At 29.6% G+C, this 25,486-nt stretch overlaps 4 protein-coding genes across 7 annotated transcripts; 3 read left to right on the plus strand and 1 right to left on the minus strand.

Moving 5' to 3' along the window:
* Nucleotides 1-31: 31 nt before the first annotated feature.
* On the plus strand, nucleotides 32-5,309 carry Ube4B (Ubiquitination factor E4B). Its single transcript, XM_035089798.1, has 6 exons — nucleotides 32-254; nucleotides 777-1,109; nucleotides 1,178-3,112; nucleotides 3,254-3,940; nucleotides 4,121-4,442; nucleotides 4,527-5,309. The coding sequence occupies exons 1-6, from the start codon at nucleotides 231-233 to the stop codon at nucleotides 4,589-4,591; spliced, it is 3,366 nt and encodes a 1,121-aa protein (XP_034945689.1). The 5' UTR covers nucleotides 32-230; the 3' UTR covers nucleotides 4,592-5,309.
* A 666-nt stretch (nucleotides 5,310-5,975) lies between these two features.
* LOC118070979 (ATP-dependent DNA helicase Q5-like) lies at nucleotides 5,976-10,738 on the plus strand. The gene is made up of 12 exons (XM_035089904.1): nucleotides 5,976-6,138; nucleotides 6,284-6,408; nucleotides 6,486-6,650; nucleotides 6,741-6,917; nucleotides 6,997-7,285; nucleotides 7,524-7,635; nucleotides 7,758-7,985; nucleotides 8,396-8,587; nucleotides 8,664-8,790; nucleotides 8,872-9,144; nucleotides 9,204-10,218; nucleotides 10,362-10,738. Exons 1-12 carry the CDS (start codon nucleotides 6,048-6,050, stop codon nucleotides 10,409-10,411), a joined length of 2,844 nt encoding a protein of 947 aa, XP_034945795.1. The 5' UTR covers nucleotides 5,976-6,047; the 3' UTR covers nucleotides 10,412-10,738.
* Nucleotides 10,739-10,926: 188 nt separating this feature from the next.
* Nucleotides 10,927-12,889, plus strand: LOC118070980 (sarcoplasmic calcium-binding protein 1). The gene is made up of 5 exons (XM_035089905.1): nucleotides 10,927-11,225; nucleotides 11,791-11,957; nucleotides 12,072-12,201; nucleotides 12,286-12,389; nucleotides 12,576-12,889. Exons 1-5 carry the CDS (start codon nucleotides 11,159-11,161, stop codon nucleotides 12,702-12,704), a joined length of 597 nt encoding a protein of 198 aa, XP_034945796.1. The 5' UTR covers nucleotides 10,927-11,158; the 3' UTR covers nucleotides 12,705-12,889.
* On the minus strand, nucleotides 12,852-25,391 carry Npc1a (Niemann-Pick type C-1a). 4 transcript variants are annotated; one of them, XM_035089902.1, is made up of 11 exons: nucleotides 24,857-25,391; nucleotides 23,047-23,416; nucleotides 21,408-21,694; nucleotides 20,798-20,990; nucleotides 20,104-20,235; nucleotides 19,509-19,628; nucleotides 16,493-18,957; nucleotides 16,215-16,403; nucleotides 15,489-15,576; nucleotides 15,050-15,141; nucleotides 13,749-13,886 (listed from the first exon to the last, which is right to left on the minus strand). In XM_035089902.1, the coding sequence occupies exons 1-11, from the start codon at nucleotides 24,974-24,976 to the stop codon at nucleotides 13,881-13,883; spliced, it is 4,062 nt and encodes a 1,353-aa protein (XP_034945793.1). In that variant the 5' UTR covers nucleotides 24,977-25,391; the 3' UTR covers nucleotides 13,749-13,880. The 4 variants fall into 4 exon arrangements, with proteins under 4 accessions (XP_034945791.1, XP_034945794.1, XP_034945793.1 ...); XM_035089901.1 differs by having other exon boundaries at nucleotides 13,750-13,886; nucleotides 14,984-15,141; XM_035089900.1 differs by lacking the exon at nucleotides 15,050-15,141 and having other exon boundaries at nucleotides 12,852-13,886.
* Between the last annotated feature and the right edge of the window lie 95 nt (nucleotides 25,392-25,486).

Here is a 25,486-nt window from a genome sequence, read left to right on the forward strand (position 1 = left end):
GTAACAATCGCAAACAGTGTGGAGATTGGCCGTGAGTTGACATAAGACCACTCGTTCCACGCCTAAACTCAAACAGATGTAGAGAGTGACTGTCCAAATTTTCTGACATATCCCAATTTCATTCAAACAAATTTCTTATGAATACTTTTGTACATTTCTAGTGGTCAATAAATAGAGGAATTAATCGACTATTTAAGTGAAAATTATTCAATAATAAAAGGATTATCATCATGAGTGAATTGAGCCAAGAAGAAGTGAGTAGATAACTATCTTTCCGTAACGTTAAAAACTCAATTTGCTTTATAACTCATTCATGGAAGTTAAAATCACTTCACTAATAAACATAATTTTCTAAAACTTTGATCAATAATAATTAGAGTTTTTTTTATTTAAAATAAAAATTTATTCTATTTTATTTACTCCATATTGTCATTATATAACTTGAATAAATTTTTCAATTTTTATTTCGTTATTTTCTTTGACTATAATCTTTGTCTTTGTTTCTTTATCCTTTCCATAAATATCGAGTCATCCGAAATTCCCAAGTACCTTTCTACTGCATTGAGATATTTTTGTTGAATCAATTACACACTTTTACATCTTTGTTTGCAAATGAAAACGTGATTAGCCTAGTTTTATTTCTTATTTTTAGTTACATTGTTAATTTTATCAAGAGCATAATACATTTTTATATTTATCTATCAGTAAATATTATATAAAGTAATTATTTATCTACTCGTTAAACAAAAAATATTTATTGTTCTATTTATAATTAGATGCGAAGACGTCGTCTAGCTCGATTAGCTGGTCTAGATACCAGCACACCAGTTATAAATTCCAGTGTAACAAATGGAATTGAGTCTCCAAGCACTCCAGGTCCTTCAACAGTATCATCAGATATGTTGTCTCCGATCCAGCAACCCTCAATTCAGTCGCCCCAATCACAGTTACAGCAACAACAATCATCGGATTTTCAACAAGAAGTACCCATGGACTGTGAAGATAATAGTGAAAAGCAGTGCAATAGTTCTGGAATCGATGTAGATTCTGGAATTGAAAATATGGAGGTTGAAGAATCAGATCGAAAAGATATGCCACCTAGATCAAGGGTAATGATTATCTCATTTTAATGTTTTGTTGTTGCAACGTAATATAATTTTATTTTTTCATTTCACAGACTACCAGTTCTAGCATTGATGTTACAATTGAGCAAATCCATAGTGTTATATCTCGTGTATTGTGTATAACTTGGAAAAAATCATCTGATAAACTGATATTTTTGTCAGACATGGCGTCAAATGAATCACAGAATAGAGTAATGAATTATACTGATATTGTTAATGAAGGTTTAATGGAAGTATTGCAAATGTTCACTCGTGGTGAAGATCCTTTGAAAGAAATCAATATGGATATGTTGTCTGATGGTGAAGACAGTCCAAATAGTCAAACAAGTCCATTGGTTAGCCCTGCTGTAGCTCTCTCATCGTGTCCTTTACCAACATTACCTCTTCTATCAAATGAACAAAAAACGCAACCAAAAAGTTTGTTCTATCTACTAGATTGCTATACAAGAGTTTCAATAGAAGAACGTAATAATCCAAAACGATCAAGTGTACCCCCAATCTCTGACGTATTGACATGTTTACGTGCTCAGTGCATTCAATATGCAAGTCTCGTGCTTCAAGAAGTGATCGGAGTGCCAAATGGCACAAATATTACATCTACCAGTCCTCTACTTTACCCAGTTCTTTCGCAAACTCTCCCTAGAGGCTTTCTTCATGAACTCGTAGCAAGAACTCATTCAAATCCTCAGACATTCAATAAAATATTTACGCCATTACTTCAAGGCTTATATCTATCAATGCAGCAAGCAAGTCTGGTTGGTAATACGCATCGTCGACCCATTGAAGCGTTAGAAGAGTTGATCGATATTCGCTGCGGCACTAACGGTAACATCCGGCCAATTTGTCGGCTGATAACTCATCAAATTCAATTTTTACCTGACGTAATGACAACTGCGGTTGGACGTGAATTAACCAGAACTTCATTCCTCGGACCTTTTCTCTCTGTGTCTGTATTTGCTGAAGACCAGCCAAAAGTAGCCGAAAAATTCTTCAGTGGCATTCCATCAAATGATAAATCAATAAATTTAACATTACAGCAAGAACTAGAAACCGCAAGGGCTTCGTTGCATAAAATGTTTCATGCAATTCTTGCAACTAGCACGTGTCGTGAAGCAACACTTGCTTATTTAGCAACATTACTTCGTCATAATGAAAAACGAGTGCAAATACAAACGGAAGAATTTTCTCTTGCTGGTGATGGTTTTATGCTTAATCTTTTATCTGTTCTTCAAATGCTTTCTGTAAAAATAAAACTTGACACGGTAGATCCTCTATATCCATTTCATCCATCAAGCTTTGTGGAAATAAAAAATGATACGAGATTAAAACTTTCATCTCAAGAAGTTACAGATTGGCTAGAAGAGTTAGGAAAGAGTCACAAATGGACAGAAGCTAAATTTCCAACACAATGTTGGTTTCTAACCCTTCACTGTCATCACGTTGCATTACTTCCAGCGCTTCAGAAATACCGAAGAAAATTACGAGCATTAAGAGAATTACAAAAAATGTTAGATGAACTCCAAGCTATGGAACCTCAGTGGAAAGATGCTCCATTCGCAGCACACAATAAAGAATTAATAAAACGTTGGAAACATCAGTTAAAACGTTTAGGAAAATCAAAGTCATGTGCAGATGCTGGTCTTATCGATCCTGTTCTTCTTGGACGTTCTTTACATTTTTACACATCAGTGGCAGAAATTCTTCTTGGACTCTTAACTCAAACTACTCCTGGTGTTAATTTACCTTCTTTACCTCTTTCACAACAAATACCACATAAATTCACTGCTCTTCCAGAGTGGTATGTTGAAGATATAGCAGAATTTTTACTATTTGCTCTACAATTTAGTCCTGGTATTATAGCTAATAATATGGATAATTCTCTCATTACGTGGCTCCTTGTAATCATCTGTACGCCACATTGTATTCGGAATCCTTATCTAATAGCAAAGATTGTTGAAGTTCTCTTTGTTATTAACACAAGTGTTCAGGTATGCATACAATTTTACATTTGTCACGTTAATGACCTATTATTTAGTCGTAATTTTACTCTCTAAAATTTCAGCTATTTATTTAGAATAGATATAAATCTAGGTGTAGTAGTATTATAAGTACTTTTTGTTTTTTTTTAGGGAAGAACTGATACCCTCCATGATCAAGTAATGTCACATCCAATAACAAAGACGCATTTAGCTTCTTATTTAATGAAATTTTACACCGACGTTGAAACTACTGGTTCTAGTTCAGAATTTTACGATAAGTTTTCAATTCGTTATCATATCAATTTAATATTAAAATCCATGTGGGATAGTCCAATTCATCGTATATCAATCATTAACGAAAGTAATAACGGAAAGCAATTTGTAAAGTTTATTAATATGTTGATGAATGATACAACATTTCTACTCGACGAAAGTTTAGAATCACTTAAGCGTATTCATGAAGTTCAAGAATTGATGTCAGACTCGGCTAATTGGTCAGCATTGTCCCATGAACAACAACAATCGAGATCCAGGCAATTAGCAGCGGATGAACGACAAGCCAGATCATATCTTACTCTTGCCAAGGAAACCGTTGCAATGTTTCATTACTTAACGGCGGAAATAACCGAACCATTTTTACGGCCTGAACTTGTTGGACGTTTAAGTGCTATGTTGAACTTTAATTTACAACAGCTTTGTGGTCCAAAGTGTAAAAATTTAAAAGTAAGAAAGCCTCAAAAATATGGCTGGGAACCACGGACGTTACTCGGTCAGTTGGTTGACATTTATTTACATCTTGACTGTGATAATTTCGCTGCAGCATTAGCCAGTGACGAGGTCAGTATAATTATCTTTGTTAGATTGATAAAGATTATGATAGTGAATCCATTATTTCCTAATTATGCTATCCTAATTAAGCTATGATAATATTTATTGAATTTAAATGAGATTTTTATTATATTACTCCTTATTTTATTTTTTTAACAATCATATTAAATGTCAATATTTTATTATCAGAGATCTTTCTGTAAAGAGTTGTTTACGGATGCATCGAATAGACTAGAAAGATCGAATATAAAAACAACTACAGAAATTGAAAGATTTATGGCACTGGCAGAGCGTGCAGCGATTATAGCTCGAGATAATCGTGCTCGTGAAGAAGACTATGGTGATGCACCGGAAGAGTTCCGAGATCCTCTGATGGATACGTTGATGGAAGATCCTGTAAAACTGCCATCAGGAATAATTATGGATAAGGCGGTAATAATAAGGCATTTACTCAATAGCTCGACAGATCCTTTTAGTCGACAACCATTAAGTGAAGACATGCTTACACCAGGTACTTATTCTATTTTCATGTTTTAAATAAATATATAAAAACATATTATTCTTTAAATAATAACTAATAATTTTTTTTTTCTAGTTCTTGATCTGAAAGAAAGAATATCAGCATGGAAACAACAAAAAAAACATTCAGGAAATTTTTAAGTGATATTTCGTGACAACACAAATTATTTTGGAAGATTAGGTAAATGATTAATTTGTATAAGGGTTTTGTTTAAGTAATCAATCAAGTATAATCATGATTGATTTTTGAAAAAGTTATTAAAGATTCGTGCGACTAAATGATGCAGTGCAATGATCTCGTGCAACTGTTGCGCTCAATTAATAAATTTACAGTTTTTATACGATTAAAAAGAAGTCCTACAGACTGCAGCAACCGAACTGCCAAAATGGATTCCAGGCGAAAATTTAATTAGACTTTAACCGTCTGTAAATATTCATGTGCTTTGCCTATTATTCATAAATTAATTGTCGTTTATGATTAATTCACAATATGTATTTTAGAGCATTTGTATATGAATTAATATTAAATATTACCAGTAGAATAATGATCAAATAACTGTAAGATTATGACATGCATCAGGTGAATTAAATGATTGAAGTGAAAGAAAATTACGTTTTACTCTGTCATCTTATTAGTTGATTAAATTTGAAAGTAAATTGATTGTAAACATCATTTATTATAATTATAGTAATATCTATTATTGATTATTATTAATATTATTTGATGAGTATTTGATATGTAATGAGATACTACTTTATTGTAATAGTGTTCTTAATAAAAATATCAAAAAAAATTCTCGAAAATCATTGCGAACAACTAATGATGAAATTTGTAATACTTAACATATATTTACGTAGAAATTTTTATGAATTATCATTTCGAAATGTAAACTTCGAAAAAATGAATTTGTAAATATAAATTCTCATTATATTGTACGGGTTTGCATTGGCGATTGTAAGGATTATATTATCCGTTATTGATGTAGTAAATAATTAATTAAACTTCGTAAGTGTAATAATAATATCAAGTAACTTTATTCCAATTTTTTTTTTGTTCTGCACAATGATGTCAAAAAATTATTAATAGCCTAAAATAAATATATAGAATTATAATCAATCTTTATTTTTATTATGTATACACAAAAATCTACGATAAGAATTTTATTTTCAACTGATGAATAAATAATATTCCTCTTTTTTTTTTTAAAAATTGATCGTCATAGAGGTAACGTTATTTTATCAGTTTATTCAGATGTCAATTGGTTGTGGTGATCAATTAAAATAGTGTTGATAAAGACTTTTAGTTTAAAAAAAAAACAGAATTTATTTTAAAAATTAACATTATACGATGCCAAGTGTGCGAATATTTGAATTCTGCGCTAATTTTCTCTTTATTATCACAGTAATAATTGGGAAAATTATAAAAATTACTGTTTAAACTACAATCGGTGATGGAGTTATGTTAATTATTACCATCTGATAAAATCACCAATCCATTTACCATTTACTTCCATCAGCTGTTTTGTATTCATGTGTGTGTTATAGAAAAACAAGTGTTTTAAACGGTTACAAAGAGTCATATGTTTGTAAAGTAATTATGTTGTTACAACAAGCTTTACAGAAAAAATTTAAGTACAATGATTTTAGAAGTGAATTACAAGCCAAAGCTACTGCAGCAATATATGACAGTATGATATAACCTTTCAATTTTCTTTTTAAAAAATTTTTATAATTCAGAATGAATCAAGCATTTAATTCTTTTCATAAATAATATTATTGAAATGATTATCAAGAAATTATTTTAAATAGAATGATTTAAATTGTTTATTATAGGAAAACGGGATGTGTATGTTTGTATGCCCACTGGAGCTGGAAAATCATTATGCTTCCAATTACCAGCTGCATTAAGAGAAAATGCTGTGGCACTAGTTATTTCACCTTTATTAGCTCTTGTGAAAGTAATATATCAATGAAATATTTTTCTTTCATTACTTTTATAAAATGCTGTTTATTATTTAAACTTTTGTTATTATAGAATCAAGTGGATTTTTTAAATAGTAAAGGGATCAGAGCATTTGCTTTAAACTCTAAAACTACTGCAAAAGAAAAATCTTTAATTATGCAAGATTTATGTAGTAAAAAGCCAGCGATCAAAATGCTATATGTTACTCCAGAGATGTGTACGCAAGAACATTTTCAGGTAATTTTTAAATTAATGCACTATTTTGAAACATAAGCTGAAACGAAAGCTATAGAAAGTTATATTGGCTTCATTTACTTTATAAAACAGAAACTTGTGGAGAAATTATCCAAATCAGAAGCTATTTCGTATTTAATTATTGATGAAGCTCATTGTTTGAGTCAATGGGGACATGATTTTCGACCAAGTTATAGGAAATTAAGCATCTTAAGAGCTAAATGTCCTGATGTTCCGATTGTTGCCTTAACAGCTACTGCAGCAAAAGAGGTTTGAATAAAACTCTATAGTTTAAAGTATCAAATTCTTTTTGGAATTAAAAATGAAATTATTTTCATAATTATAACAGGTTGTCGAGGATATATTTTCAAGTTTAAATATGAAAGATCCTTTAATATTTTCTGCACCAGTATTTCGAGAAAATTTATTCTATGACTTATGGTTTACAGATACAATAACAAAACCATTAGATCATTTATTAAATTTTATTATTGAAGCACTTGCTTCTTCAGACGACAGTTCTTTGCCGAAAAATAATAAAAATTGTGGAATTATTTATTGTCGTAAAAAAGAAAGTACTGAAGATATTGCTGAACGATTAAGTAAAGCAGGAGTTCCTACACTTGCATACCATGGAGGTACTTCAAAGTTTCTATTATTTAAAATCAAAAAATTATTTTCTATCAATAATAACTTGGTTGATATATTGCAATACAAGTATTCACCAATCACAAAACAAGGTTGTATATATATAAAAGTCTGAAGCCCACTAATGAAGTTATTATTAGATTAATTAAGAGTATCTACTACTCTACTAAGTGGTTGTATTGATTTTCTAATGTCATCTACAATTTTATTTTTATGTATTCTTACTAGGGCTGAGTACCAGTAGTCGTAACAAAATTCAAGATAGGTGGACATCGGGCGAGGTGCCAGTTATTGCAGCAACATGCAGCTTTGGAATGGGAGTAGACAAGGGATCGGTTAGGTACAAATAATCTAGAATAATAGAACACACCAAGTTTACGATTTCGAATGAGATCATTGTTATTACATAAATAGCTTCAAATTAATTAAACTTCAAGCTGATTCATTTGTTAAATTACGTAGATTCGTCGTTCATTTGACCGTTCCTCAAAGTATAGCTTCCTACTATCAGGAATCTGGTAGAGCTGGCAGAGATGGAAAATCAGCTAACTGTCGAATTTACTTCAGTAGCCAAGAATTTCAAGCTGTACAGTTCTTGATGAAGGATGTTGAACCAGGACAATCCACAGAAGTAGCCAAATCAAAATACAAAAACTTTGAAAAAATTGTTTCGTATTGTTTGGAGGCAAAGTAATTTTATTTAGATATCTTTTATCGACTTAACCATACTGAGTTTTTCAACAAAGATCGTTTTGAAATGAAAAACTGTTTTGATTACGAAATATCGTACAAAATTTTTAAATATTTGGTTCTTAATTCTTATCAATATTATAACTGGAAGTAAAAGCATTTAATGTAAATATTTTTTTTTTTGTGTAAACAATAAGTTTTTATCCAAACGTTGAAATATGATAATCTGACTGCTATATTATTTTAAAACTTTCTTCAAATAAGGAAAGTCAAAATTTGGTTAAAGTTAAATTATTTTTACTGCTGATTAAATCCTTTTTTCTTCGTTAAAGAAGAATGAGAACGGGAAAAATTAATTATTTTTTATTTTAATTGTTTTCACTTCAATTATAATTTAAAAAAATTTTCAGATGTCGACATGCCAAGTTTTCACAATTTTTTGGGGATAATATTCCTCCATGTAAAAACCGATGTGACGTATGTAAAAATGAGAAGGATGTAAAACAAAAAATTGCTGAATTTGAATTTCTGAGTCAGTCACAGTCTCAAAAAAAATCGCAAAGTGTAGGAGATGGGATTGCTTTACCGAAATTTGATAATTTGTATGTTATCACTAGCAATTATTTTCTTTTTTTTCATAAATAAGTAATTATGAAGTAATATTAAAAAATGTTTTAGTGACGGAGAAGAATTGGGGGGTGGTCCATCGAGAGAACAGATAATTGCAGCCGAGAAAAGAGAAGCCAAAGCCTTAATAGATGAACAATTTGCTCTACGTCGCGGAGAAAACAGTATTAGTGAAAAGGTATATGAATTAAAATAATTGTCAAAGATAACATTTCTTATCTAAGATAATAAATATTCTAAATGTGAATATAAATTTCAGATACGTCAGCAAAATAAAATTGATGCAAAAAAATCACGAGTAATTGCTGCTGAATGTACAGACCGTAAAGTCAAAGGTCTAACAATTCAAGTGCGAGAATATTGTGTACAACAATTGAAAGATAATCTTCTAAATAATTTACGAGTTTGTCAAAATGAATTTGATAAGAAGTTCAGCGAAGTAGAAGTAGAAGACATGGCTCGTGATTTAGAATACAATATTTTATGTCAGACAAAGCTCGCTAGTAAATATAAATTAGAAATATCTCAGAAGGTATCTAAACAATGTGCCAATTTACAAAATGCATTTGCTAAAACGATTATTTTTAACAGGTAGCAACAATTCGGGAATTAACTAAGCAAATGGAGATGCATGAATGTTTTTCAACATGCAATTCTCTAGACATCAACAATATCAACATTCCAAAAACTAGTCATTTAGGAGGGTTTGTAACAGGATCAGATCTGATGAAAATGGAAGAAATGAAAAATGAAAATAAAAATGATACTAAAACCAGTGTGAAAAAGAATAATGAAAGGAAAGTTAATGGTTTAATAAGACAAAAATCAAATTCAGATGAAAAGCTTGATGATTTTGATAAAAATGAATCAACTATCAATACAAATACTCCAAAAATAGGATTCCAATCCGCTTTGGAAACTCATAATAATGAAAATGATAAAAAGACTGATAATAAAAATAAAACTTCCAACTCTTCGAAGAAGAGAGAATCTAAAAAAAGTCTAATATCTAAGGAATCTGAAAAAAATTCTCTTTTAAAATATTTTGTTCAAAAACCAGCGGTAATAAATAGTGACGTTGATAAACAAATAAATAGTATTAACACGAGGGATAACAATGATTGTGATACGGAAAAACAAGAACTGGGAAAACGTAAGGAAAGTTCTTTAAAGATGGACAAAAATAGTACAAAAATCAATGACAGTAGTCTTGAAAGTAATAAAAATAGCTCGAAAAAAGTTAATTACAATTCTACGTCAAAGAATGATAGTTCTAAAAAAAAACGTTCATCTACAAAAATCTCCGATACCCTTGATGTCAATCAACCGAACAAACGCCATAAAAATGACGAAAAAAATATTCGAGTGTCAACTGAACGTAAAAAATTACCAGAAGAAAATCAAATAGCTATAAAAAATAGTGATGATAGTAATAACTCTTCAAAAACAGATAAAAAAGAAGAGAAGAAAATACGATTTGAAACAGCAAAAGTTGTGAAAGGACATCTGATGAGATATTATCCTTCAAAACGTGTACCAGATAAGGAATCATTTATGAGGATTTGTAAAGATATTCATACTGAAATTTTAGATAAAAAAATCTTCGGTAAGAATACTGATTATTTAAAAGAAAATTCAATTAAACATAAAATTAATATTTAAGATTATTCAAATTATTCTTATTTTTTGTTATTTAATCGAATTTTAACCGAATGTTTTGTAATTCAATTTCTAAATTTATTTTTCCAGATCCAGAAGAAATTCATAAATACACGAAATCGTACTTACTGAAAATGTAGAAACATTTAAAAAGTGTTTTACTGTAATTAATGTAAAAAGTATTATTTTCTCATTCAACTATTTATTCAATAATAAAACAAACATAAACAAGGAATATCGCGATTGTTCCGAAAACTCAGGGATATATGAATTAGATTTAACTAATCATGATACCAATCAGACCAAAATGTTAATTGAAAAGACATTTAAAATATTTATATAATTTTCTAAACCACTATAATGTTTTTGCAATATATTCGATACAAAAATACCTTAGAGACGATGAGGACCAATAGGAAAAAGAAACGATGAAAGTAAATAAGTAGGAAGGAAGGATGGTAAAGCGGTCAAGTAAGATTTGAATTCGCGTTAATTTGACCTCCGTTGAAATTAGAAGCAAAGAGCTTCTTATTCGAGGTCACTCGAAAATAATTGGCAAATATTGGCAACACTCGTTGGTGTATTAACTATCAAATGAGTAAACAAAAACGTGAAAATACAACGTTTGTGTACTTATACGACATCGTCCGCTTATCTTCCGGTTCTATTATATTCTAACGTGTCGACAACGAAGTTTAAGATCTGAATCAGTCTAAAGTTAGATCATTTCGTAGTCTCCGTGGACTGAGTACACACCGTAGTTTTTTCTTCTGTTTGTTTTTGTCTACTTAACTAAATCATTTACTTCAACTTTCTCTAAACTTACCAATCCAAGTGATATTAACAAAAAAATTAACTAACGGATTTTTTGTTAATTTAATTTAAAAATGGGTAGCGTTGATAGTCCATACAGCTGGGATAATCGTGTCGGTTTTGTTGTCAGAATCTTATATGGTGAGTGACAGAATATATTCTCAAAAAATGGTTTTCTTTGTTTTTATTTGTAAAAGTTGTTTCTTTATGTCATTTTATTTATTCAATCAATTATAATTATTTCCCATTTTAAATTTACTAAAATGCAGGAATTAAGTGAAAGTGAAAAATATTTTATTCTTAAAACATTTTTTATCTGAACGTATAAATATTAAGATTTATTTATATTTTTACAAAAATGTAAAAAATTTTCAAAGTAAAAAGGACAAAATAAAAAAAATATACTTTAATTACAAAAAGCAAGTTTATTTATTGCTTTAAACTAGTGAAGCATTTCAACTTTTCCAAGAACTAGTTATTCTTAAATCTTCTAGAACATTTATTTTGGTGGAAAAATCATAATTATCATAATTTTGATGTTTATTATTACAAGTGTAAAGACGTTGAATCACTCAACACGATTCAAACCTTACTTCAATTTATTTTATTAATCATTAAAATTAATTTAAAATAATTTATTATATTTGCTTTTAATAAATTTTAAAAACTATAAAAAACGAACTATTAAAAATAACAAAATTAACAGATATTGACAACAATGGAATCTTAAATCAACATGATTTTGAGTGTATGGCTTTGAAGATGACAATTATCCAAGGGAAAGGAGAATTCAGCAATAATCTCTATCAAGAGAATCTTCACATCATGTTATCACTGTGGGAGGAAATAGCACAGTTAGCAGATTTTAACAAGGTATGTAATATAAGAGTTACCTTTGACATTTTCCTTTGCAACCAAACAACCAAACAAGAAATAATTTAATATATTAATAACTAAATATTGTTATAATTTCCTATTGTTATATAGGATGGAGTAGTAACGGTTGACGAGTTTAAACAAGCAGTTCAAAAGACCTGTGTTGGACGTCCTTATCGTGATTTTCCTCAAGCTATGAAATTATTTATAGACAGCCATTTCAAGTTGGTGGATATAAACAGTTAGTTTTAATTAACAATCATATTTATTTGCTCTTTCATGCAATCCATCACTTTGTTTAATACTTGATTCTATTTATTAATAGACGATGGAGTAGTAGCTATCGAAGAGTACCGGTACAACTGCATTAATCGACTTCCCATTGATACCATTGATACATTAGATGAAGGTTATCAAAATCTCCTTACGGTTAGTTAAATTTTTTTACAATCAATTAATCTAAGTACTGATAACCAGATAAGAAAATTTAAGTTCAATGTAAATCAGTGTTTAAGATTAGTGATGTTTAAATTAAACTTTCGAATTAATTTTTAGATTCATTGAATTGAAAACAAGCAATAATAAATTAATTCATTATTAATTATTACTTTTTAGGATGAAGATAGAAAACGAGGTGGCATCACGTTATCACGTTTCCAGGAACTATATGCTCAATTTTTAGGTAACCCTGACGAAAATTGTGGTGCAGCTCATCTGTTTGGACCTTTACACTCATTATGTTAACAAAAATTACTGATTTATGTAAAATAGATAGATCATGTTTATATTTACACTTGTGCATTGAAAACAAGACTACACGTACAAAGTCAAGACACAAGTTACGATGTCAGCAGTGATTCAGTATTTATTTAAAACTCAGGATTCAGTAAGTTTATTAATAAAGATTTATTTATTGAACACTCACAAAACTTTTCACGAGATATATATTTCGACAATAAACTTTCTTATTATTTCCACAGTAAATTACATATCAATATCATCACCATATTCAGTACGCAGCCTTTTCTTTATACGCTAGACAATACAATTCCGACATAAATTCAGTCAAAAAGACATCGAGAACTTAGTTGGATACATTTTTAATTAAAAAAAGTTTATGAATTTTCCTATACAACATCCACACATTTACACTGGTTTTCCTTCGGATTGTTATACAAAAAGTTAATGTTTATTTAAAATTACTCTCATAATTTATTTTTTCTTTCAAAATCATGGCTAGGCTCGATCAGTGACGCTTAAAATGTTAGTACGATTTACAAACAATTAGATTTGCGCCTAGATATTTGTATAAACATTCAACAAGTTAGATTTCATTCGACTTTTAAATCTAATGAATTTAATCAAAAAAGTACCATTGACACCAATCGCTTGTTCTATACAACTAATTTCTTGATAAAAAATATAAATAAAGAATAAAAATATTCTGATATGACATTTGTTTAAATTAATTAGTATTCTTAGTAACCAAAGACAATACTTTTTACCAAAAGTCTTCAGATAACTTATATATCATAAGTTACCATAATATTCTCAAATAAAAAAAAATTATACTTTATCAGTATGTTTTCTCTACGCCACGGAAATATGATCTTAATAATTATAATAATAATAATTATTATTATTACAATAATATTTAATGTTAAATAAATTCGTTTAACTAATGAAAATGCATGTAAAATAATTATTTAGAATTATCAGCTGAGATTGATACAACTTGCCTCAAGTACAAAATATAAATCGTCATTTAACCATTGGCATGGTTTATACTGGCGTAGGAAGTGGTCGCGAGGCTGGGAGCATTCTGGACAAGAGGAGACGTGGAGTCAACAGGTTGATGGTTTGTGGTCGGCCTGTTGATGCTCTGACTGAGCAGTTGTGCTCGTTTTCTTCTGCCGGACATCACGTCTAGAACAATTTTATATTAATGAAGTCTTACCTAAGACTGTTTACCTTTAGAAAGTGCCTATTAGAATTGAATAATCATCATCGTTCATTGACTCTCCACTGATTGCCGAAACGCAGCGGCTATTAATAGAGAATAATGATCACGATTCAACACTAAGGCATTCATTGATACTTTCTTTAAAACTGGTTTTTGTGGATTATTAGTTTATATAATTATACTAAGTATTAATTAATTATTTATAGCGTGGCATTATTAATAAATAATAAAAGCAAATTAACTAAAGCTTATAATAATAACTATTAATAACGATATATATCTAACAGTAGTTAAAGCTCGACATGATGACAGAGAAATACATCATGTTCCACAGTATATTAATATTCATTTGAAGCATGTTGGCACAAAAGTTAGCGAAAAATAGCAGTGAATAGTGCGTTGTTCGCAATTTATTTTGCTGAGAACATGATAAACTTTTTGACAGTTATTTTTTTACTAACTAAACTAAGCTTAGCTAGATTGTAAAATTTAAGCATTCATAATTTATAGAACATAATACCAGCTGTTAGTAGTAAATTTAGTTTCTATGGTTCTTAATTTAATAACAATGTCAATATCATCGGATTTTTATAACTGCATTAAGAAAATTATATTAGTAGCACAAAGCAGTATAAAAAATTCAAATTAATACCATCTGTTTTCTATTTGTTTTAAATTTTGATGTTGTCTTGAAATTAATTTTGCTAAATATGTATATTTAATCATTGATTTGTATAAATGTTAATATATTAATTTAAAAAAAAAAACCTCCAGTACCTCTCAATAATCTAAATAATTTTGTTTTTTACTTATTATTAATTATCAAGTTTTCACTGATTGTCGAAACGCAGTGGCCATTTAAAAAAAAAACATAAAAGCTACTCTTAAGTGTACATAAATATTATTTTACATTTTTTCGATTGTATTGTTATATATAATTGATTTTTGTGACTGTATGGAAGGTGATAAATTAAACATACAACATATTTACATACATCCAGTGTAGATGATGGCAATGTTAGAATAATGATTAAAAAAAAAATATGAATGAATTGCGTACCTATCATTCAAACTCAAGCACTCTATAAGTACTTTTACATTCAGTGGATGAATTGGTTTTGCTTACTCGATGATTGAGTGAAGTTTCTTGGACATTTTCCAAATTTCCAGTCATGGTTTTCCTATGGTTCGCCAACTTCTCTCGATTCATAGGTGTTCCTGGAATGTCCAGCAGTCGAAAGTTTTTGTTTGAATAAATATAGAAAATTTCGCCGAGCTAATTTCTCAAGATTATTAATATCGCTTGTTTAATTTCAAATTTATAATAAAACATCTACGTGCATGTTACTACTTACAACATCCATACATTCAATGTAATTAAGATTATATAAATTATTAAAAATAATGAAAATAATAGCCCGTGGCGTTTTAACAATCGGTGGAATATGTCCAGTTGTTAAAGAATTTAATGGGATCTTGTAAAATAAAACTGTTGACTTAAAAAAAAATCTTATCGAATAAAAAAAAACCACCACAAATTCATCGCCACGATTATTTTAACGTACCTATATAACTGAGCAGTACAGGTAAAAATATAAGTCCATGAGCTGCTCCAAATAAGACAATTCCCAAATACATTCTGAAGTAGAATACCTGAAAATTAAAAATGGAATGAAGATCTTATTGAGTTAATATTTGATGTAATTGCATATAATACAGGGTTTTATGCCGAAGAAGACACTTGAAACAGCTAAAAAAGTTTCATATGATGATTTTATATTCACATAAAATTTAGAAGAATATGCTGAGAATAGTCATTCATAAAACTGTCTACTCAACAATACTTTTAAAGTTAAAAACATCTTAATGCTTATGATAGAAAAAATTTTAATGTAAGCTAAATACTTTGAAAGATAACACTTTGTTTTGTTTGAATAATTTTCTCAGCAATCATTTTAGCAATTCACTGTCATAACTACTCCTATTTTATATTACTGATAACATGACTTCATCAACTTTTTTATAGACATAAAATATTACTTCATTCAAATGATATGGAATAATTTTTCTTGTTTATTTTCATTGATGGTCACGTGTTTGTTATATTCATTACAGTAAATGATAATAAATTTTTTTTTTATTGATAAGATTATTATTTTATATAATAATGTAAGTGGAAAATTTGTATCGTGGTATTTTTATTGCTCGTTAATTATAATGTCATAAAAGTAATCATTGATATTAAAGTCTATTTACCATGTAAATAAAATAATATGAATCATCAAAATTACCTTAAAAATTTGACTTTTTGCGAAGCCAAGAACAATAATGCCGCCAAATTTAGTAAGTGTTATACCACTAAATATTGAACTGCCCATGTTTATAACTGCTTCCTCAACCCTTTCTAATCTGGTTTCTTTTACTGACATAGAAAATGAGTGAACTAAGTGACTGCAGAATTCTACAGAAATACCAATAGCCTGAAAAATAATGAAACAATTTTAAACATACAAAAAAAATTTAATATGATACATTATATTAGCAATAAAAAATTTTTTTGGGTAATCACCATCACAAGATTGACGAGCGATACAGCATTCAGAGTAATATGCCACCAATACATCAATCCACCAATATTCACCAAAATCATAGTAATTGTTATGATAACAACAATTGATGAGAAAATATCTAGACCCATGAGTAAGAATGTAACAACAAAAATAGCAGCAAGAGATATTCCAATGCTTTTCAATGTATCAGGCCACATGGTCAAATACTGTTCATAAAATACATAAAAAACACTGTATGGAAATACTTCAGTTGTGATATTTCGATTTTCCTTTTTAAGATAATTATTGAGCATATCAGTGAGCTCTGCAGAAAGTTTTCTAGCAGCTCTCATAGATTCATAATAATCTGCTGAAGTCTTCAAGATAGTATGATAAGCCATAAAGTATGATGCTCCTACAGTAGACAAATGAGTTTTGCCATTCGTTACATAATTAACTCCCTGACCATAAGCAGCGTGGCCAGCTTTAACGCAGCTTTCGTCAGGATTATCTTGTAAGAAAAATGAGATATATGTTTGAAAATCTATTTCATTAGGTCTGTGATATTCATTAGCTTCTATATCACAAGAATCACATGATGATATCCCTTCATGCGGGCAGAAAGAGTGATTACTTGGGAAATATTTACAACACTCTGATGCTGTTGACCAATCAAAATAATCGTCCAACCACGAAGAGGGAGGTTTGGCAATATATGTCACATTTGATTGTCGTGCTGCAGTAAACAACTGCATATAAATGGAATCATTATTACACCATCTCCCACCACAAATCAAATTTTGATCAGTCGAGTTTGAATAATCTAATCCAGGCTTTACTACGAAATACACGGGCGGACCGATTGATAAATAACTATTCATAAATTTAAAGTATTTGAGCACAAAGCTGTCTTCAGGCATTGATAATTCTTGATCTAAACCAATTTCTATATGTGGCACAACTGCTATACTTGTACAAAGCCATCCGAAGAATATAATCATCACTGCAGCTCGTACCCATTTCTTTAGAAGGAATGGAGCGTACATAATTTTAAATATTTTATATAAAATTCCATCAACTTCTTCAGAAGCATCTTTTTTAGTTCCTCGGAACCAACAACAAATATCAAATCTGTTTGAATTCTGTCGAATTGTGTCTAGTGTTAACAAACTTACAAAACAAGTTATTTGTAAGAAAAAATCAATTAATAAGGCCATTCCTGCGTATAGAGCAAAGGCTTTTACGGCAGGCATGTCTGAAAGACCTCCCAAAAAAAAGCAACAGCTCTCTGAGACACTTGTAAGTAACATGCTTGGACCAACTTGTCCAAGAGTACGACCAATATGCTCTGGAATTGACTCATTTGGTCTTCTTCCTTCTCTCTGGTGCGTTTGAACTAGAATAAAGACGTTGTCCACTCCTACAGCCAATACCAAAAATGGTATAACTTCGATAATAATTAATGTTGCTGGAAGTCCAAGAAAACCAAATAATCCAACAGAGCATACTACTGATGCTAAAACAATTAAAACTCCTCCAAGACCAAGTGTAATTTTTGAGTCAATTAATAGTCGACCACAGGATCTCATTTGTCCAAGAGATACCGCAATATATGCAAACATAATTATATAAGAAACGAGAATGGTTATGATGTCTGACTGTGACTCTCGGTTTAATTCATCCTCAATAGATCTCTCTGATGTAAATGCCAAGTCCATATATTCAGGTTTTGCGGTCGCCACCCAGTTTTCCATAAACTCTATGAATGCTTTTTCCCACTCCATCGCCGGTATTAATTTCGTTTTATTGTGATAATTATTCACTAGAATTGTCATAATAATGGCTGTTGCTTTTTCATAAGAAGGATGTTCGCGTGGATTTGATGCAGGTGGGAATCCTCCAACTGCAATGGCTGGTTCAACTGGTCCTCCATATGGAGCAAGACAATCTGGACCATATGCATTACCAGTACAAGAAAGAAAATGATTTAAATAATTAATCGTCTTATTATCTTCTTGACTCGATTCGTTAAATTTGTTAAGATCATCTTGCCAATATCCCCAAAGGCTCTGGATTACACATTTTTCAACAGTTGGTGGCCCAGTGAAGTCATTTGTTAATGGAGCAAAACAAACATCTGCTAGTGTAAAATTATTTTCAGTTCGTATCGCTTTGATACCTTCTTGAAGCTTAAAAATATGTTCTAGGAACGTTTTATTGAAAACAGGTCCGAATGTTACTGGACCATTGAATGTATTATGTTCGATGTTAGGAAGGCCTTTAGAAGTAATGATAATTTGTTCTGTCCTATAAAATGGCTCAAAGTGGCTGTCAAAATAGGTTCGTTCCAATCGTGAACGAGATGATGGCGATGCCCACAATTGGACTGGATCGGTTGTGACGTGCATGTACCTTATTCCAGTACTCAAAAAGATGACGCATACGAAGCCGCCTAATAAAATCACCCATGATTGTTTAGCACAAACTGTAAATAAATAATGAATTAGTGAACACTTGTGAATCATTTATGGCTTCAGCGAATTGATTTTGGCTTGATAAATACGTTTTTGCGTTTCTATAAGTAGTTGTTTATATTTTCAAATCTCAGTATAACTATTTTTAACACTGATTTACATATGATTCTATCTTTTATATGTTTTGTAAATATTTACATTTACATGTGAGTTTTTTCGACTTTTTTGGAGCAATACATGTATTACAAAGAATAGTGAATAAAGCTGCAAAAAATTTATCGATGCTGTTTTAAACTTTATTTTTATTGCTTTCTGCAAGCGAAATGAAATAATTCTACTAAACTAATTTCAGACAAAAAGTAATTTAAAAATAGAATAATAAGTAATGAAAAATTGCCAAGGGAGTTATATTCAATGAATAAATAAAATATATGAATATTTTTTTCAAAGTTATTGAAACCTTCATTGTATTGATTTAATTACTAAATAATAATGATTATAGTAATATAAAAAACGTATTTATCAAAAATTCAGATTTAATATTTCCTGGTGAATAACTTACAAGTTCCCCACTTGCAAAAGAACTCTTGTAAGAATTTATCAGTGTTAGCACCAAGTCGTTCAATCACAGTTGACTCTTGATCACTTAATCCGCTTGGTAAGTCTTCAGCTGATATGACACCTATAATGTACTTTTTATTATTATTTTCTTCTAGAAAAAATATAACACTAAAAACATCGATGAAAAAGCACAAATACACAACAAAATGTCATAAAAAGTACACACAACATTACATAACGAAATAATTATCTATTGTGTATGTGCATATGAAATGAACATAAAACATTAACTCATAAACGTGCAATTGTTAATGAGACAAACATAAATACATATACAGAATGACGAAAATTATCAGTTGAAGCAGATAAGGTAGAAGGTAGAAGACAAATTCAATTACGTAATGAAATAAAACCAGATATCTTGTAGCATGCAAAAGTAGGAAGAAATAAAGTAGACTTAAGCTGATAATTATCTAGACAGTCATTTTTTTGTTAAAATGATTGAACATCAATCTAAGAAAATTTAGATAAAAAGGGGACAACACTGAAGCGCTGTAAATGAATAAATTTTATTTATAGTCACGGATGAAACATACTGGAACGTTTAGATTGTAGTGGGCTGTCCTCCTGGTCAGCCGCGAGTGCAATACGCGCAACATCTCCTGGATGATGTAGCCCAGCAGCTAGACGTCTACCAACCTGTCTCCCTACTTCTTCACCTCGTGCAACTATACACAGCCACGCGAAAGAAATAAATAACCGATAAATATTGTCGTTTATAATAAATTTTGAAAACTGGCCAAATGTATTCTATTTCCAGATTTCGATTTTGTTTTTTTTTTTAAAAAACTTTATTTATTATTTTATAAAGTTTTTTGAATAATTTTTAATCTGAGGGATAAGAATGATAAATCAATGAATAAATAAATAATTAATTTTCATTTGAATATCAGTGGAATATTTTGATAATCAAGAGATAGTTAAATTCATATGTATTTCCATAACCAATTATTAACTTTATATTAATAACAAAGGAGGTCTGCTCCATAAAATGAAAGCAAGTTGAAAATGAATGGGATCATAAAAAAAAAGTCTCCAGTTAATATGGTAATGATACCACATTATGAGAATTTAAGTTATTTTAATTATCGTTATCCTTAAAACCACTGCCATAAAAGTAAAATAATAAAAGTATTAGAGAAAAATAACTGTTCGCCATGTCTACATTGCGAACATAATATGTACTCAATTGGCATCAAAACTTTAATTGAAAACGCATCATATTCATACCTATTTGTTTTCGTTTGCTAAAGCAAACAATTGATAACAAGAAGAATGTTGATATGCCAACAAAAATGATCGTCATTATTACAGCAATACCATCATATCCTAAAATTTTAAAAGGTTTAGGAGGTTGAGGTGGTGCAGGTGGTATCGGACAACTTTCTTCACAATCAGCACAACTACAAGCTGGAGTTCCAGGCTGTAAAATAAAAAAAAAATGAATAAAAAATAATATTTATACGAATGAAATTATAATACATAATACTGTTCTTTAAAAAAGCGTAATCTATATTCTTTATTCAGGTTAAATTAATGCTAGAGTTTTTAATGAATAAATTATGATAATTTTGATATAAAACGTCTTTAAACGCAAGCCATAGTTGTAACAATTTATAGCGAATTTAAATAATCAATTCTAAGACTTTTTTTAATTTATTTTTTATGCTATGGAATAAGTTTTTTCAATAAGTTTTAAATCAATGCAGCATAATGTCGCAAAATATGTGTTAATTGCAGAATTAATGGTTTTAAGATAAATTAGAATTAGTAATGACAAATTAATATTGCAAAAAATATTGTTTTTCTTAACTACTTTACTCATTCAATGATTACTTACATTCAAAGCTTTGTTACACGGTACGACAACAGGATCCAATGGACTAAATGGACCAACTTTATTATCAGTTCCAATATAAGTAATTTGGAAAGGAACATAATAATTATTCTTTGCATCTCCCATATAATGGAACCATTTATCAGGTGTGCATCTGCTTGAACCCCATTCTCCACACATCATATCCAAAGCTAGTTGACCAGTACTAGGAACTGATACTTTACTGCATGAATTAAATGTACCATCGAGGTATTTTCTTGAAATATAGATCTCTATTTCGGTGATATAATCTATTTATAACACAGAAAACATCGAGTTATTATTTGCAATAACAGATTCTATGATTACGTCAAAGTTTATTAAATCAAAATATTGTTTGAGAATTATTGGTTTTTTAATCAAATAAATAACTTGTAAAATAATTGAATATTTTTAAATAAATACAATAATACAGTTCAATAGCATTTTGTTTTTTTTTCTCAGAATTTAATTATAGGTTTTTAATGAATTAAATTATTGTGACATTCAATTGAACTTTAAAGTATTTGTAGGAAGAGCAATGTCAAAGAAATTTAAATGAGAAGCACATTAAGATAAGAACAATTATTAATGTAGAGAAGTTTAAAGTTTAATATAAAAATGTTTTAATTCGATTATCATTCATTTTTTTTCAAATACCTGATGATTATTGATGAAATTAAATTGTATTAATGACTACTATTTAATGATCCAAGGTCATAATTACATGATAATAACATTATTTTGGTAATCAACAAGAACTAACTATTCATAAAGTGAATTTCAGTCTGTACGATTAGATGAGATTCATCTATATCACTATCAAAACCGGAAATACTGATTGGTAGTCATTATATGTAATTTTATATAAAAATATTTATTCTTATAATTTTTACTATTTTTAAAATAATACGCAAGAAAAGTATTAGAAAATTTTTGTAGCTTCAAAGTCATTAAGTAATTGTTTTTTAAATCTAGTGATTTGTTAATATGTGGTTAAAGGAAAAAATCTCAAGGCATCTATCAATTATAAAAAAAAAATGAAATATTTACGATTGTTCAGAATTAATGGCCGGTTTATGATTTGAGAACTAAGTTATTTGTAAACAGAAAAAAATTTGAAATCTATCTCATAATTAGTTGTTCTTCAACATGCTATTTTGTCAATTGGTAATTTACTAAAAAATAACTTGACGATATTTTACTGTGTACTAAACATTAATCATCTTTACAATCTCGATGATTGTGTACGTAGTTTTTTTATGAAATGTTAATCATGTATAAATATTTAATCAATGATGAGATATTTTTTTGTTTTTTGTAATGTTACTTTTCATTTCTTAATGTCTAATTATGGATCGACTACTCATCAATTTTACAAATCATCCAACAATTTTTTTCTGTGGAAAACTACATCGTAGTACACGTGAATGAAATATAACTTTATGTTAGAACTACACAAGTTTATTATTGGCAATTTTTCCGATGCTCAAAAAATATCATATGTTGAAGTTCAATATCATAACTTCAAACGGAAAAATTGCTTCCAACTTCAACTCATACATCACCATAGAAATATCAATTCCATTCATTCATAGTTCAATCTTTTGCTATTTTTACTTACTCATACTTGTATTTTTACTGTTGGTTTCTATCTTCGTGACATTTATGAAATTACTTTGGAATGGACTACAAGTGAAATCGCAGAAATGTTTGACTAAATTACTCAAACAACTTGGACATCTGTCCAAAAAGTTAGCAGCTAAATTGATATTATTATCCAAGTTTTCAAGTTGTTCTAAATCACAGCAGGTACTAACTGCACTTCCATCATCAGGTACCATATGTGGACAATGTTTAGTAAGAAGTTTTAACCCTTCTGAATCCAGAGGTTTGGCTGAACCCGTATAATTGCAATATTGCATTCTTTGTAAACTATCTTCATTACATTTGCCATACCAAATGCAATGACCTTCATTTGCTGCATTTGTGGACTGTAAAGAAAATAAAGTCGGTTAAGTAAGAGTATTAAACTTTGATCAATGTGTTTATAGATATCCAATGACTATTCAAGTATATACGTTCATAATATAAAAGTAGAGATATGGTTTGCTGAAAATACAGTCATGGCTAAAATTAACAAAACTAGTAAGATTATTTATGATAAGTAGACCTGTTCTGCGAAAACCTAAAAGAAGCTATGCGAAGGTACTACCACATAAAAAGTTTTACTCCTGAAGCTCATTATATTTTTTTATGTAATCATTTTGAAGTCTTTTTGATAAAAATAGTTACGTTTCAACTAGCAATATTTGATCATTATTATTATAGAATATTGTTTGAAATTAATGATATAAAATAATCATCACGGCGGTATAAATCAAGAGATTCATTGCGTGTTGCGTGGTCTAGTCTGGCTTCTAAAGAATTGCAGAAATTTGAAGATGATTACGAAGGACTCTGAACACGCAGGATAAGCAAAAAAACTGCTAGACAGAATTCTAAGAAGAGCTTAGGAATCCAATCGCTTTTTTTTATTTTTAACTTCCATATATATATAAAAAGACAAATCAAAATAAAATCCAAGACCAAAGATATTTCATTATCTCAGTATTCTTTTTCCCTCATCAAATCTAAACATTTGCAATTTTTGTTTAACCATGATTAATTTATGAATGAACTCTCGATAAAAAAATTGTATAATAGAGATAAAATCAACATTAAGTTACAAATATATTCTTAATGATAAGATCAAGGAGCATTTGCTAAAAGTAACGGTTTGTTGTAGATTTCCAAGTAAAATGATATTGATAGAGTATTTTTGCCAATACTGTATTCAATTAGAATTAAGTGCGTCAAGCATTCCAAACTAATTATTCATGGTTTAGCAAATCATCTACGAAGTTCTTTCTTTTTAATATCTCCTGCTATAAACTTGTGAAAGTATAAAGAACAAATAGTTCGTCATAAGATAAGAAAACTGCGAATAAAATTAATTTTATAGATGTGTAAGTATATAAAAAAGACATCGTATAAAAAAAATTTATACAGATTACTCATCAATCGAGGCCGTCTGAGACGTACATTTCTGACCTCCCTATTGGAGGATACGAAAATCAAAGCATTCAAGGCACGCGAAGCCTCGAGTATTGTTGGATAGGAAGACCGACGAACAAGAGCATAATTAAATTTAATAAGACCAACAACGTCTTTTGATAGGCCTTTAAAAGATCAGACGACACAAAGCCCAACTTAAATATAATACTTGATAACTTTACCAATGAACGTGGGTGTGGTGGAAACGATGAATCGTTGAAAAAATTAACCTTAAAGTTAACAAGGGTTCGTCGGAAATTTTTGATATCATTTCAAACTTAATTGTCCTAGCTAGGACATAAATAATAAGATGAATAATAATGATAATAATGACTTACCGTAAAAATGCAAGATATCACGAGGACAAATAATGATACTTTTATCGACATTCTTTGAACATTAGAGTTCAGCGGTAACGCAGAAGTACGTCGATGAAACTCTCGATCAGTCCGTTCCATTTTTTCCAATTTATTACTCAGATCACATGAGCAATCGATGAATTATTAGGTCGAAGGCCTTTTCTTTTCAATTTTTTCTTTTCACCAATAAATGTTTCAATTCACACTTGTGTACAAATTTCACAAATATTTTAGAAGTTAATGCTAATTACACATACCAAGGTGACAGTTATGTTTCTAATCGATGTACTTTCAGTAACTGCAGAACAAAGTACAAATTTTTCACCGAACAAATAATCTCGTTGATGAGTTTTGCATTAATAATAAGATTTGATTTACACTGATTACTACACTTTGATCGAGTAAATACACTACATCATTACACTAAATACAATATGAATAGACGAAGAATACCAAACTGCATGTTGATCTAACGTCTAGTCATGATCCAAGTCATGAAGACTATAGAAAAGGAATCCAAACTCTGGGGTCTCTCATATAACGCTGCAGCGTTGCCATACAGCTTTTATCAACAACTGTAGGTGGCAGCTCCAAAAAGGCGTAAGAACG

This window comes from Chelonus insularis, unplaced genomic scaffold, assembly GCF_013357705.1.
Source record: "Chelonus insularis isolate UGA/USDA-ARS -01 unplaced genomic scaffold, ASM1335770v1 contig_70_pilon, whole genome shotgun sequence".
Classification (NCBI taxonomy): Eukaryota; Metazoa; Arthropoda; class Insecta; order Hymenoptera; family Braconidae; genus Chelonus; species Chelonus insularis.